General features: G+C 39.1%; 2 protein-coding genes across 4 annotated transcripts in view; both read left to right on the forward strand.

The window, feature by feature from the left end:
- The window catches only part of aff4 (AF4/FMR2 family, member 4), a 22628-nt gene extending 10079 nt beyond the window's left edge, over nt 1–12549 (forward strand). Inside the window, exons 6-20 of the mRNA XM_008298214.1 lie at nt 114–177; nt 355–447; nt 1227–1371; nt 1641–2397; nt 2552–2703; nt 3206–3291; nt 3712–3946; nt 4475–4572; nt 5017–5080; nt 5920–6056; nt 6559–6630; nt 6833–6926; nt 7086–7129; nt 7477–7694; nt 8611–12549. Of these exons, the coding sequence (XP_008296436.1) occupies nt 114–177; nt 355–447; nt 1227–1371; nt 1641–2397; nt 2552–2703; nt 3206–3291; nt 3712–3946; nt 4475–4572; nt 5017–5080; nt 5920–6056; nt 6559–6630; nt 6833–6926; nt 7086–7129; nt 7477–7694; nt 8611–8738 (2387 nt within the window). The 3' untranslated portion in view covers nt 8739–12549. The remainder of the gene's footprint in view (nt 1–113; nt 178–354; nt 448–1226; nt 1372–1640; nt 2398–2551; nt 2704–3205; nt 3292–3711; nt 3947–4474; nt 4573–5016; nt 5081–5919; nt 6057–6558; nt 6631–6832; nt 6927–7085; nt 7130–7476; nt 7695–8610) is intronic.
- Nucleotides 12550–14458: 1909 nt separating this feature from the next.
- Nucleotides 14459–15041, forward strand: part of shroom1 (shroom family member 1) — a 35258-nt gene continuing 34675 nt past the window's right edge. For all 3 annotated transcript variants that reach the window (XM_008298224.1, XM_008298235.1, XM_008298230.1), the window contains exon 1: nt 14459–14627. The gene's annotated coding sequence lies outside the window, so the exon portion shown is untranslated. The remainder of the gene's footprint in view (nt 14628–15041) is intronic.

The raw sequence follows: 15041 nt of genomic DNA on the forward strand, positions 1-15041 counted from the left end.
ATATCAAAATCTAGACACAAAATCTTTACAAAACAATGATTTCTGAATATTTAGTATATGTCCTATGTAAGTATACATTTGTGTGTCTGCATCTTTTTTTGTGTGTGCTACAGAACGAGGCAGTTCGTCCAAGAGCTCCAGCAGCCACCAGCCCAAAGCTTGCGATGACCAGCCCACGTAAGTGCTTCATCTATGGTTCCTTTCCCAGTGTTAATTGACAACAGATCGTACAAAAAGCAAATGTTTACGAAGGGCTACGAAACCCTAAGTAATCCGAGCAGTCCGGAAATTCTGCAATAACGCTGCCTTAAATAGAAAACAAAGATTTAATTATGTTTCATTTCTTTATCCCAGTATGCTGGAAGATGACCTGAAGCTAAGCAGCAGTGAGGACAGTGATGGAGAACAGGACTCTGCCAAGAATGCCTCAAGGAACACATCAGCAAGGTAAAGCACAAAGCACGGAAAATTTACTTTTGCGACGTTTCAGTGGTGAGTTTTTATTGCGACTGTCAGAGGGATTTAAGCAATTCAGGTAAAGCTTTGAGACCATAGTGGTTTTGTATTGCTTTGCATTATATTCAGAGGTATTTGTTATATTATGGTTCTTACCTTGGAAATAATGGTGCACAACTTAATTAATTTTTCCTTTATTCTGTTATTTTCTGTCTTATACTGTGATCGTGTGTGATGCAGTGCAACAGCTCCACAAATAATGGCCTTGGAAATTAATATGGAATCACCAACTTAGTGGCACAGTGAAGTGAAATCTAAAATTAAAGCTTAGTATTTTAGCTACTCGATGGCAATATATTCATAGGATTTTTTTGGACATGGACTTTATATCAAACAATCGGCTTAAAATGGCAGTTTTAAAAGCAAAAAAGTAGAGACGTGTCAAAGAAAGACAAACTGCTTTATATGCTGCTGCCTTTCGTAAAAGAATGCATTATCGCTTATTTTTCTTTGATCTGTTTATGCTTATATATGTTAAGAGAAATCTTTCGTTACAACGTGTTGTCCTTGAAAATACCATATTGGTCACAACAAATCTTCACATGGAGGTTGAGAGTTTTTCTTCTAACTTTGGGAGTGAAAACATGTAATTCTCAACAAGACTGATGCAGCTGTTAATATGTAGACCTGTGTAAAACATGGCTGAAAGTATGCTGTGCGTCTTTTCCACGTAATCTCACACAGTTTAACTCTCTCCTGTCTAACTACAGCAATAACAGTGAAGCAGCTGAGCAATCGAGAGATGACTCCAGCAGCCACAGTGGCTCAGAGAGCAGCTCGGGCTCCGACAGCGAGAGCGAAAGCAGCACGACCGACAGCGAAGCCAACGAGCATCCACGACCCGCCTCTCCTGAAGTAATCATTTAGCAGTGACTTTGTATTGAGCGTTAGTGCTCTTAGTATTGATCTGAGACTGAATCAACCAGTTTTCACAATGGCACCAACTGCTGCTAACTCTGTCAACAATATTTTGGACTGGGACATTAACAGCCCTGATTTCTGGCTAAATTATATATTTTTGAAAACACCTTTTATGTTTCACCACGGTTTATATTGTACAAATACATCATTTTACCTCACTAACACAGTTACTTAATTCTGTATGTTTTCCTGTGCCCCTTCAGCCTGAACAACCAATGGCCAACAAGTGGCAGCTGGACAACTGGTTCAAGAAGACTAAGCAGTTCTCCCCTGCTTCTCCAGTGGATAACAACAATGTTCCACCCAAGTGCAAGAAAGAGGGCCGAGATAGCGGCTCAGGGCGTGGTTATGGTAGCCAGGGAGGGGGCTCAAAAGACTCTACAGCACCCACCCCAAGCAGGGACCTACGGGCAGCGCAAAAGGGTGCAGAGGGTGGCCGTGGCCGACAAAAATCCCCCGCCCAGAGTGAGGGTGGCACAAGTACAAGAATCCGTGTGGGTAAAAAGCAGCCTAAAAAATCTGAAAAGCCTCCTGTGGTGGAGGAACCTAAGGGAGGTCTGAGAGTGGAGAGCGAGCCGGCTCCAGTGATACCTCCTCATCGGCCAAAAGCTCCCATCAAGGGTTCCCGCAAACCGAACCTCAAAAAAGAGCCCAAATCCTCTCCGCGGCCCACTGCAGCCGCCGTCACCACCACTGCAGATAAACGCAAGGCCAAAGCAGCCACTAAGACTTCCCAGAAGTCTCGAGAATTTGTTGAGACAGACTCTTCATCGTCAGACTCTGAGGGGAACGACAGTATCCCATCCTCATCACAGACACCAAAATACACAGAGAGTATCAGGACCCCTGTTTGTGTGTTTTCTCCAATGGAAGAGAAGGAGTTGTTATCTCCACTCAGTGATCCCGAAGAGCGCTACCCTGCAAGGCAACCTCAGCAGCAGGTTTTGCTAGTTAAGATAGGTTAGTCAAAACTGCTCATCAGTCCTATCATTATGTGATAAAATTCTAACTGTGTGTGTTTTCTAACTGGAGTCAACACTCCACTCAAGGTTTTCTTTACTTTGGACCAAATTAAAGCATAACTACCCTTCCCTTTCCTTCCCATTTCCTATAGATCTCAGCTTGCTGTCTCGGATCCCAGGGCGGCCCTACAAGGAGCATGTAGAGATAAAAGAGGAGAGGGACGACTCTCTAGACAGAGACAGCAAAGACTTCAGCAAGCAGAGCTCTGAAAAAAGCTCCAGCAAGGCCAAGAGGAAACACAAGGTAGAGCAAATTTCTGTAGGTTTTTTTCCCCTTTTTTTCCCCTTGTTAAATACATTCCATTTGATTTTATTTCGCCCTTCAAGCAGAGTAAAATGTAGGAACTTCCCACTGAGTGTCCCTTTTTCAGCGTAATATTTCTTACAATACCGCCACAACCAAATTTCCATTAAAGCGTGCTTTCAAGCCAAGGAACAATTGATTACATTTTGGTAGAGATCCAGACCTGGTTTTTCTGCCAGTAGATGATTGGGCTTTTTTTTTATTTTTTTTTTAAATCATAGCTGTGAAACTACCAGAGAAAGAAAATTAAAATCTAAGTGGCAGGATATCTTTGGGTGTAATAGTGACTGAGGAAAAAATGTTAAGTGCTGGCAGAGTGTTGAACTGGACTCCTAGGTCTTCATTTAGAATAAATCAGAGGCAGGTAACCAACCAGTAAATCTGAGTATTCTTTAAATGTGCTTCCCTTTTAATTTTCTGATTGTTATTTTTAAATCTTTAGAACGATGAGGACGGCACCAAGCCAGAGAGCAAGCGCTGCAAACTAGAGGACAAGTCCCTATCTCACCATAAAAACAGCAGTAAAGAGTGAGTATTCCTCCTTTCCGTCCTGATTATCATTCACAGTCAACCCGCTGCACACCAGGAACAGTTGGCACTCTTGATGCAACAGTAGTGCTTCCCCTTGCATAGGCCAAATAAAGCTTGCCAGATGTCTGTTTCTCTAATCCTACAATTCACAAAATAATTCTAATAAATTCTAATGAGCATCATAAAATCAAAACGTAAAAGCTCGGCGACATGGCTTCTTTATTACATCTCAGCCCCTTTGAGCTGCACCTGTTAGCCTTTACTCTACATGTCTGCTGTGTTCTTTTGGATTACCTGGAATGTTAATATTTAATTTTGGAATGTTAATATTTTATTATGTCGAGTACAGTACTGCTACAAAGCAGGTCCGTTTAAATTATACAAAATTTTATGTAACGATGATTTAAATCGTGCCAGGTCTAAGAGGTCTTTGGAGAAGAAAGAAGAGCCAGTCCCCTCTCCTTCCATGTCAAGTCTTCAGCGGACACCGAAGGCAGAGCATCCGAGTCGGAAGAGGACAGTCAGCCAGTCCTCCACCTCGCTGTCCAGCGGGACGGGAAGCGGAAAAGAGGGGAGCCACAGCACCAAGGGCAGCTCCACCTCCAAACACAGAAAAGGAGAGGACAAGGGACGCAGCACACGTGACGGCAAGGTGGGTGTGAGTAACCTTATCACCAGGCATTCGCTGTCTGCGTGAATACCTGGCAAACATTGTGGATACCGTAAAGTGTGAGTGCAATCTTTGATCTTGCCAACTGTGCCGTATGTTCCCCTTGAGGAACTTAAACAACAAAACAAGCTCGGAGAGAGGGAAAAAAAGAAGTTGTTGCTGTGGGGAGAGGAGGAGTGAACAAAGATATAGTTGATGAATGGGAGGGAGGGTACTTTATGTGCATATTTGTGCAAAACAATGCTGTATGCGTATTTTTGATATAATTCCAGTCACAACTCAAGTAGTTACAACCTCTGCATAACCAGCAGCTGCTCACTGAGTTGTGTTCTATGTTATGTTTGAGTCTATATATTGTATATGCCCGGCATCTACAGAATGCAATACATTTCTCGCTCCTGACTTTATGCTCACCTTTTTTTCCATTTTATCATTTAAAAAAAAAAAAAAACTGGCTCTTTTTTTTTTCCTTCTTGCAACTTTATTTCCTCTCACTTGCTGTTTCTGCAGGAGAAATCCTCAAAGGGCTGTGATAACCAGCTGGCTGTGCCTCCGCTCTCCACGGACGGCTCCAAGTCTCAGAGATCTAAGCTGGTGTTTGAGGACAGGTAAGAGGAGCTGTTTCCACTGTGGATAACCCCACAGCGGGACACAGAGAAAGAACTGCTGTGGGGATCTAGGGTTGCCTTTGATGCATAAAGCTGTAGGAGGTTGGGGAGGTCATGAATAGATGTGCCTGCATGCCAGAAAGATTATGTAAATTTCCATTTTAAAAGGCTCTCTGCTGGGAATCTCTGTCCTTTTCATGCTGTGGTAAAGAAGCAACATAGTCTTGCTTCTTATTCTTACATCTTTTGTTTCAGGTTTCGATTTAATTTTTACAAGAGATATTGAGGGAGTTTAGAGAATGTTTTAATGTGCACTTTAACGTTTCTGTGCTTAGAGGAGATTTATGTTGAAAGCGAGTCACGACACAGTGTTTCTGTTAAACTACTGTGCTTTTTTTTCAGAAGTAATCAGTTTGTTTGACCTGCTAATTATTTCTGTTTCAGGGTCCATTCAGCAGATCACTACTTACAAGAGGCCAAGAAACTTAAACACAATGCAGATGCACTGGTAAGAGCTAAAGCCTAATGACTGTTGCCTGGTGTAACTGAGCTGTAATGGTGTCGGTTGTTGCATGTAAAGCAGTGAAAGGAGAGGACTGTTAAACAACAAGGTCTACACCTTAATGTGAAAGAACATCCTGGTGATATTTGACATGGAGATTAATACTACAGGAATACAGTTTATATGATGTGGCTGTACAGTATTTATAGTATTGATTGGGAAATTTAGCCCATATTCAGTTTCTAGTTTCTCTGTGCTCTCAGTTTTTGTGGCATCCAAAAAAAAAACAAAAACATGATTTTGAGCAGGTGGCTATATTTGACTGCTGGTCTGCAATCAGTTGCTTACATGGGTATTGTGGAAAAAATACTTCCCCGCTGCATTATAGTCCCACTTAAAATCATGTTAAATTGTTTATTTCTTGCAGTTTATGTTTATTTTATTTAGATGTAAAACCTAGATCACAAACACATTATTACTTCTACATAAAGATAAAACAGCAATACAATCAAATCCACTAGCCCTATTACTTAATACAATAATATTACAAGTACTTTATAGTATTTCTCTGTCTGCATATCTGGTGTACCAAAAGCCACCACAAACCAACTGCAGTAATGTAATGAAAAGAGGAATCCACACCAAGTCACATACAAGCACATCAGTTATCTAATGTCTCAGGTCAAAACCTTGTCGAATGAATGTCATGTGAACCGCATTTCGCCCTTTACAACTCTAACAGTCTGAGAAGGAAATCCAATATTTGACTGGTACATGATCACTGCATCCACCGACACTGATTCTATTTTCGCTCTGTCCCTGTTCTGTTTTTTTTGTTGTCACAGTTGGACCGTTTTGAGAAGGCAGTCTACTACCTGGACGCTGTGGTGTCCTTTATTGAATGTGGTAATGCTCTGGAGAAAAGTGCCCAAGAGGCCAAGTCTCCCTTCCCCATGTATGCTGAAACAGTGGAGCTTATCAAGTAAGGACAAACACATTCATCACTGTCACAGAATTAAAATTTAAAGGGGAACTCCACCAATTTTACCCTTCAGAGTCTGTTTACAGGTCTTCTAGAGTACCGCTGCATATATGAATAACATTGTATAAAGCTTTTTGTGGCTTTGAAATCACTTGAAGCAGATTCGGTTGGGTTGAAAGACTCCAAAATCCAAAAACCTCCTTCGTGTCTGCTTAAGGCTGGCAGCTCAAGGCCACGTTAGCCACTACTTGCATACCATACCTTCATGCAGAATGAACTGTCAGTGGTTGAGTTACATTGTGGGTAATGTAAGCACCATGTTTTGACAAGGAGGAAGAATGTTAAGAATTAAAAGACTCCGGTCCTGCTGCATTGATACAGAGTGAAGTGCGAATTTGGTGGAGTCCACTTTTAAGTAGAAAGACAGCGTATTCAATTTAATTATAAAACATGTAACTTGGTTTTCCTCGACTTTAAACATTTGTTTTGTCTGTACATTCAGATACACTATGAAGTTAAAAAGCTACATGGCCCCAGATGCTACTTCAGCAGACAAGCGGCTTGCTGTGCTTTGGTAAGTACGCTCACTGACACCAGGTGATAGATTTCCATTTGATGTGGTAAAGGTGCTGTCCTGTCTGTCAACTCCAAGTACTCATACCTGGCTTTTGCTAATCCTAGCTGTTTATGAAGCGTTTAAGCCACCCACACATCTCTAGTCATTGCTGCCTTCTTTTGCAAGTTTCAGATCAATATTTATCCATTTCTCTTTTCAGCCTACGGTGCCAGTCTCTTCTCTACCTGCGGTTATTCAAGTTGAGGAAAGACAGCGCTCTAAAATACTCCAAAACACTCACCGAACACTTAAAGGTACTTTCATGTCTTGGGCGGTGAAACCAAGTTTTTCTTGGCAAACTCTCTAAGCCAAAGAAATGCAATAAAATTCCATGAATGTGGTTTTCTTTGGTGAATGAGTAACCTGCTTCCTCTCTGTGTACATAATGTTCTTCCCCTCTTTTCATTTAACAGAACTCTCTGAGTAACACCCAGGCTCCCTCTCCTGGAATGGGAAAGTAAGTCATGTCCTCCTTTGCTGTTTGAAGAGTCAAAGTCATTGTTAAAGGAGACGTCTGTGTTTCCAGCATGATGTTTAATGTTGAGAAGTGTTGCATATGAGTTATACATGTTTCGAGTGAGTAAAGTTTTCAAAAACTATAAGAAAAAAAAAAAGCAATACTTGCTGATTTGCTGTCCTGTCTCCTGTTATCATATCTTGTTGAGCCATACTGGGCAACAATTACATGAACACTGCTATCAATCATGATTTCCAGTTTAGCTAGTTTTATTAAACTCTCGTGTGCTCACAAATTATTAGAGTACCAACAAACTCATTACCGTGTCTACGTGTTTCCGAATGCAGTAAGGCAGCAGGCATGCCCTCTCCAGTGTCTCCCAAACTGTCGCCGGGCACAGCGGGTGGCTACTCGTCAGTCAGCAGCAGCAGCAGCACCAGCTCGTCTGTGACCATACCTCAGCGTATCCACCAGATGGCTGCCAGCTACGTCCAGGTCACCTCCAACTTCCTGTACGCCACAGAGGTCTGGGACCAGGCCGAGCAACTATCCAAGGAGCAGAAAGGTAAAGATTAGTTGTTTTTTTTTGTAATTGGCAATTGTATAGTCTGTGCAGCCTTTATTATTATATCCTTTGTAGACATAACTGAGGAAAGACGCAGCGTGAACACACTCCAGATGTTTAGGAATTCATTGAAATGCCACATGCTCTTTGTTTTGGAATTATTTTTCACCTGTTATGAGAAACCTATGTTTAAAAGCAAATCCAAATAGAATTCCAAACATATTCCTCTTGAGCCATAAATATCTGCTTCAGGAATGTTTTGACAACTTCACACTCGCTGCAGCATTTTCACAGCGGCTTAAACAATATGCAGTTACATATTGCCTAGCAGTGTTGAAACTCAGTATTTCAGATCAGGGACAAATCAGTACTTCATTTCTAAACTGGCAGGAGAGTGCTGCACCGAGTAGAGAGATCAACTTGCTTTGACTGTGTTGTTAAAGCAACAATCGAAAATCTCTACAGATACTATTACAGTAACATGAAATTATGAATATTACTCCTAACTTGCCATAATCTAAGGGTTTAAGATGCTGACCAGTGAACCATGAGGATGTCCTCAGATAGAGCATAGCTGGAGAGATTTGTGTTTTCTAACCTCTTTTCTTGTCATCTCTTTATTGTCCCCTTTAATAAAAGCTAAAATATTCAAGAAATGTACTTTAAAGCCGTTGTACAGACTACAAATGTGCTGTTAAATTTCAGGATGCACTGGACTGATTGTTAAAACCATTGTAGGTGAAACAATTTATTAATTGACTGGAAATGTACAGATGTGCCAATGTAGGTTCTCAGCCTTCTCAGACGTACTGAACTTTGTGCATTTAACTATTTTCTGACATTTTATGGACCAAAGAATCATTCACTGGCTTCCACACTAACCTGGTGCCCTTCCACCGTGTCTTTGCTTTCCCAGAGTTCTTCTTGGAGTTGGACAAAGTGATGGGTCCTCTGATCTTCAACACCAGCAGCATGACAGAACTGGTGCGTTACACACGGCAGGGCCTCCACTGGCTGCGCCTGGACGCTAAACTTATTCCCTAGCAAGGACCGACTCCCTGCAAGCTGCTTCCACACACACACACCCACACCTCAGCCTCTTGTGTTCAGCAACATGTGCTCAAAGACACACACACACGCACGCATGCCCTCAAAGCAGACAGACACACAAACAACTATGTACTGTATGCACACACACACACACATCTGCACACAGTCCACCTCTGGTCCTCCATGTACACACACATGTGATGAACTTCTCAGACATATCTCCAACACTGTGTCCATTTTCTACACCAGCTTGCCAAAAACACTGAGCAATTTAGAACATCTCACACCTTCGACCGCACCACACAGGGAGAAGCATCAAACTGCAACAGGAATCAAAAGAGCTTATCGCCTGGCTTCGTATATCGGCACTATTACAAAACCCTCGAAGGCCATGTTTTTATCTCCTTGGCATGGAAGCGCTGGGTGAATTATTTATTATGAATACACTAAAACTGGGGTTTGGTTTATATGCTACTTTGGCTTTTAACTTTTTATTTTACTTTGTTTCACCAAAGTACCTCCCATAAACACCAAAGGTGCTTTAAAATGAAGGTTTCTCTTTATCATTTTTGTGCCTTGTATGTGAACTACAGGAAAACGGTCATCGGTCATATCTGAATAAATTATTGTTCTGTTTGTCTTTTTTTTTTTTTTTTTTTTGCTATAGCCACAATTGTTATCTTGTATATTTCAAATATTTAGCAGTTAATGGAAGCTGGCAATAATTATGTTTTTATTGCAGTTTTGATTTTTTTGTCAAATCTTCTTAAAACATCTTAAAACAAAGACGGTGTTGGCCACCACAAATTAAGCTACCATCTGGATTCATCTTTCTTCAAAAATCTCTCGGCACTAGAGGATAATCTTGGCGCATGCCCACAAGATTTAAGCACTGTAGGAAGGGCTACCGTGCACAGCAGATTAATGCCTCTGACACATATATTTATAAATGTTCTCTTAGGAGTTATGTTGATCAGTGTATTAGTTTAGAACAGTCTAAGTTTATTTGAAAGAATCATGAACTTCTTTTCAGCCCTGCTAAAAAAAATCAAATCACGATCAGTTGTTTCAGTTTTCCCTTTAAAACACTTTGGTCCTACCAATGAGCATCATGGCCCTGAGGCGTTGCTAGCGGGGCCTGACTAAAATTTATCATGTTAACATCGAGGTTTTCTCAGAATAAGTCCAATAGCTACATTGTTCATTGATCAATTTCCTCGAGGAAAGATCTTTTCCACACAGTGTTATTCTTGTTTTGATCCCTTTGTTTGACCAGAGTGTATTTTTCTAAGAAACAGCAGGGAGTGTCTTAAGTATTGAGGATTGTGTCCACATATACAATGCAGTTATTTACATGGCAGTTTATTCAAACTGGGCCTGAGTAACCACTAATTTGGCACTATAAAAGCAGATTTATCTGAAAAAAAGGATGTAGAGAAGCAAACTCATTAGTGATGCAGATTAGCAGTGTTGCATTTATACAACAAAGAGTTTTAAATCTATGATTATATATCTCAAAATAAAAGTATAATGACCAATATAGATTTTATTTATATACCAAGCAGTTTTTGTTTTCCTTCTTCTAGCCAAGCAAAAGTATAACTTGTCAAATGCATAAGTTTAAAACAGGGTTGCAACAGGGGTTATAAGAAGTATTTGTATATTAAATTGTTCCTATTTAAAATTTAAAACCATAATCATACTTGTATTACAAGGAAGTACATGGTTCAGCAGGCAGAGTGACTGTGTACGCCAGCTGTCCAGACACAAACATTTCTTTTTGTTAATTTAAAATGACTGCTTGTCAGCAAGGCAGATGTGCATGAAAGTGGTTTCATATGAAGATGTTACACCTGAGATTTCAGTCAGCATTTGGGTGTTTGGTAATTGTCCCTGACATGAGGAACTGTCTTTTTTTTCTGGTTGTTTTAAGCCCACTTCCTACTAAAACATGCTGGAAATATTAAAGCCTGGGCCAAATAGTATTCAGTTAAAATGTTATCAGCAGATTTTTGTTGTAGCTCGTGCAGAGTTTGAATTTTTTTTTTTTAAGTGCCGGAACATTAAAGACTTATCGTAGGTGTTAACTTTCTGATTCTATTCTTCTATTTTAAAATTGATATAAGTAATGCCATTACAAAATAAATTACTATTTGGCTCAGGTTTTACTTTTTGTTGTTGTTGTGTCTTGTATTTTTCTTTCCTTCACTGGCTCCCTGGCCTTTATTGTAGAAGGGGATACTGTTATTTTCTCTTACACTTGAAAAAGAGAAAGTCAGAGGAGGTATTATTTTAATCTATGCAGGATTTTTACAAAATAAATAAATAAATGAAAAAAAATAAAACATCTGTTTCTGTGGACAAAATTTAATTTTTAGGCTTGGGATTTTTTTCCCCACTTCATTTTTTTTTTCCACCTCAGTGAGAAACCTGTTAAACTCAAGTGTCCAATGCCTTTAGCTTTTGCAATTTTGTGTACTGGTTTAGTATACATGTGTATATAAATCTGTTTTTATAACCAAACACAGATGGCTTGAGCCATTTTGTACTTAAAGCTGGAGGCCACTTTTCTCATAGGAATTCCTCTGTGGGTTTTGCCAGCCCAGTCAATGTCTTCATACACTGGTACACTTTGTAAGTACAGGTCCGCGCCTTGTGTTCCCTACACTATCTTGTAGTCAAATGTAAAAAAAAATTTAGCATTAGAATAATTTTTAACGGTTTGCTACTCACACTTATTTATTTTTCTGCCCCTTTGCTTAATGTTTTTTTCTATTTTGCCTTTTTAAAGGAGTACCATTTTATGAAATAGGAAGATGTAAATGTATTGGAGTTGTTCATGATGAGATTTCATTGTAAGTAGTAATTAATATTAATTCTAACTTGAAAGAATCCAGGGTAAGATGAGTTTTTTTGACATTCAGTAGGAAGATGTTAACACTTGCATGTTTCTATTTAAATACAAATGTATAAATTGTAAATATAACATTTCTTTAAGGGTGAATTTCTACTACAGGTCGACATTTTTATTAAATTTAAAAATGCTGTAAATATACTTGTGAGATACTTTATGCACATTTTTTTTTCTCCTCTGTGGGCTTTTATGTTCTTCTCTTCTTTCAAGTTGTTACAGATGACATCCCAGTCTGTTAACGCTGTATATCAAATTGATTTCTCAGTCTTTTTCTTACTGTGCTCGTATACTTTGTCTTCTGCTTCACCGTCTCTCAGTATCATGGTCGCCACATAATCATTAATGTCTCTAGATCCAAGTGCGAATATTTTGTCTTTCTCTGTATTTGATATGGAGCTGTGTACTTTTCATGAAATGTATATTGTTGATCTCATGGGACGGATGGATGGCATGTACAGTCTGTTATGTAAAACCATGTCTGTTTCTTCCTCAGAGAGAGGTGTATTTACTGTGTGTCCCTTTTGAACAATTGGTCCAACATGTCTTTTGAAACAGAGGTATTTCTCTACACGTCAAAACAGTTGTAGCAGTTTATACAGTATGTTGTATAACACCTTTTTCTAAAAGTCGTCTCAAAAGCGAGACCAGCAGCATACACTATGTACAATAATCTAAATTGGATTAGTTTTAAGAGAACTGATGATAGAGATACTATATATGATGGATGCAATATGATTAAAGGTACTCATTGAGTTTGATCTTCAAACTTAGGTTATGTAATTTAAAAGCATTCTTGTGAAGTGAGTATTAATTGTGACTAATGAGAGTCTGTCCTGAATATTCTTTGTATTTTGCCGTATTGAGAATAAAATATATATGGATATGTTTAAAGGAGTGTTACTGGTTTTATTTTAGCAGCATGAGATTACCCAGAGTGCCTGAAGCAGCTGATGTGAATTCTTCATGTACTTGCTCGTGAGAACAAAAGTTGTTTAACATTAAAATTAACTCATAAAACTTTTGAAGACGTCCTGAACTGCAGTGTTGACTTTTCCGGAAAAGAACATGTTTTGCACAATTAGAAATTATGTAACCCTCTTCACAATGTCTAAAGAAACAAAATGCACATGGCATAGGCAGCACACTCTAAACATTTTGTGGACATTTTGTGGAAACGACTAAATTGCAACTTAAATTACTACATATGAGTGGCACGTGTCAGCAAACATCATCAACAGAGAAACAGTGGCTGCACATTTAAACATGCCTAACAGACATTGATAGGAAACGGTGGTTGATCAAGTACTCATTATTGACTTGGTTAAAAACACAAGTGTAAAAATATTAAATTACATTTAAAAGTCTTGCAAGTAATAACTGTGAAATATGATATAAATGTTTCATTACTATTAGTGCCCATTGCAATTCACTACAACATAGAAACTTACAGGTTTTGGATATATTGTCTTCATCTGCACAATAATGGTGTAAAAAGCACATTTCCCTCTTAGAAGCAGTGGACTAGATTATGAAAATACTCAAGTGGAGTGTTTCAGACTTGGCATTCCCCAGCGGTAATGAACTGACAAGTGCCGCTAATTGAAGTGTGCTGAGCCACGTTTGTAGCAGCAGATTCGCCTCCAATTGTAATCTCTTCTTACACAGTGTTTACTTATCAACCTCATGTAATGATGCCATACAACAAAGACAGCTGCTGACAATAGACAGAGCCTGGACTTCAGTTCTCAGGGAATAAATTGCCACCATGTGGTCAAGAGTTGCTACTGTTACCCCTTCACTTTCCTCCTTATAATCACTGGATTGTCTTCTTAATGTCCATGATTGTTAGCAGCAGTGGCAGCCACACAAATAACACGAACAATGGAATAATCACAACATGGACAGGGAGGAGGGAGACTGAAAAATAGAAAAAAAAAGGAGTGATATTTTGAAGGTTTGCTTGATTACAGGAAAAATAGCATTGCTTTAAGATTGGGCTGATGGTTCAAAGATAAATAGTAATTACGTTCTCAATAGATATTTGTGATCATTTTTAGAAAAGTGCCAGGCCTGTTAAACATGAAATATAGCTGTAAATGTCACATTTAAAGGCATCTTTTTTTGTGTTGTCGCCACAAACAAATAATAACTGAATAACCTGATTAACCCTGAATTTGTTCACATTTTGTTCATAACATTCTGAACCATCCAAACAGTTTAGCCTCAGTTGTTTGTCAATTTCAATAAGCAAAAAATGGCGCTTAATCTTTCTGTGCATGAAACAAAAGTATTCAAAGTAGTTTATATAGCTCTGCATTGCAGAGCCTCTTAGAAATGATTAGCTCCTTTCAATCCACATTGCGCTGCCCTGAGAACATTAACTCTTAGATAGACTCTAATGTGCCTCATGAACGCTTTTCACATTTTGTTTCATTTATTTTTTTGTCTTGCTACTTTTTTATTTCTTTTCTTCTTTTTTTAACCAAGAGTTATATTTAAAATATATATGAATATTTGTTATGCTCCAGTGGTATTTGAGCCACATGTTTCTGTTAATGGCAGTAAAAGTGTCACTGATCAGTTTTAGTTTCTGCCTCTTTCCACTGAACCGAACCGTCTCACAACAATACAGGGAAATTAGAGTTTTTCCACTGTTCCGCCATTAACACGAACAGACCAATAAGATGTCGTGTTTTACCAAAATGCCCGCCCCCCACCGCGTCTGATTGGTCCACCCGGTCCTCTATTACCTTTCATCCGCTTCTCCCTCCAGGGAACAAGGTAAGCTAACTGCGAGTGGAGGAAAAGGAAAAGCTCATTACCAGAGGTTGAGAGACACGCCAGCCAACAAGATAACTGTCCCTGTTAGTTTAAGAATTTTTTGTTGCTCTTACTGACTCAAGAAGAGGAAACAAATCCGTGGGAAACAAGGAGTACAAGTTGGAAAACCACCAAGTGAGAATCGGCAGGTACGTGAAGGGTACTTGGGGCAGCAGCAGGTGCATCTAGTATCGCTTTGGCTGCTCGGTTTCGGTTGTCAACTGTCAACCTGTTGGTTTATTGTGAACATGGTGAGGGAATAGCTTAATTAAAATAAAACTTTACTCATAGGTGTGGTTTTCAAAAGTTATAATAAATTATACGGTATGTTCACTTCTATCTAAGGTCGAATCGCAAACAGCAAGTGCTTTTATATATATATATATGTATGTATAAGCTTTCTCATAACCTTTTGACTTTATATCATATCTTATTTTAGTCAATGTATTTCAATTCTAAAACAGTTTTTACACCTATGTATGTTTTTTTCTGTTGTTGTAAAGCCCCAAAGACTATATTTTGTCTGCTTATTAATCTGTAACTAGCTATACATGTTCATTTCT

Source organism: Stegastes partitus, unplaced genomic scaffold (genome assembly GCF_000690725.1).
Source record: "Stegastes partitus isolate 25-593 unplaced genomic scaffold, Stegastes_partitus-1.0.2 Scaffold28, whole genome shotgun sequence".
In the NCBI taxonomy this organism is placed as follows: Eukaryota; Metazoa; Chordata; class Actinopteri; family Pomacentridae; genus Stegastes; species Stegastes partitus.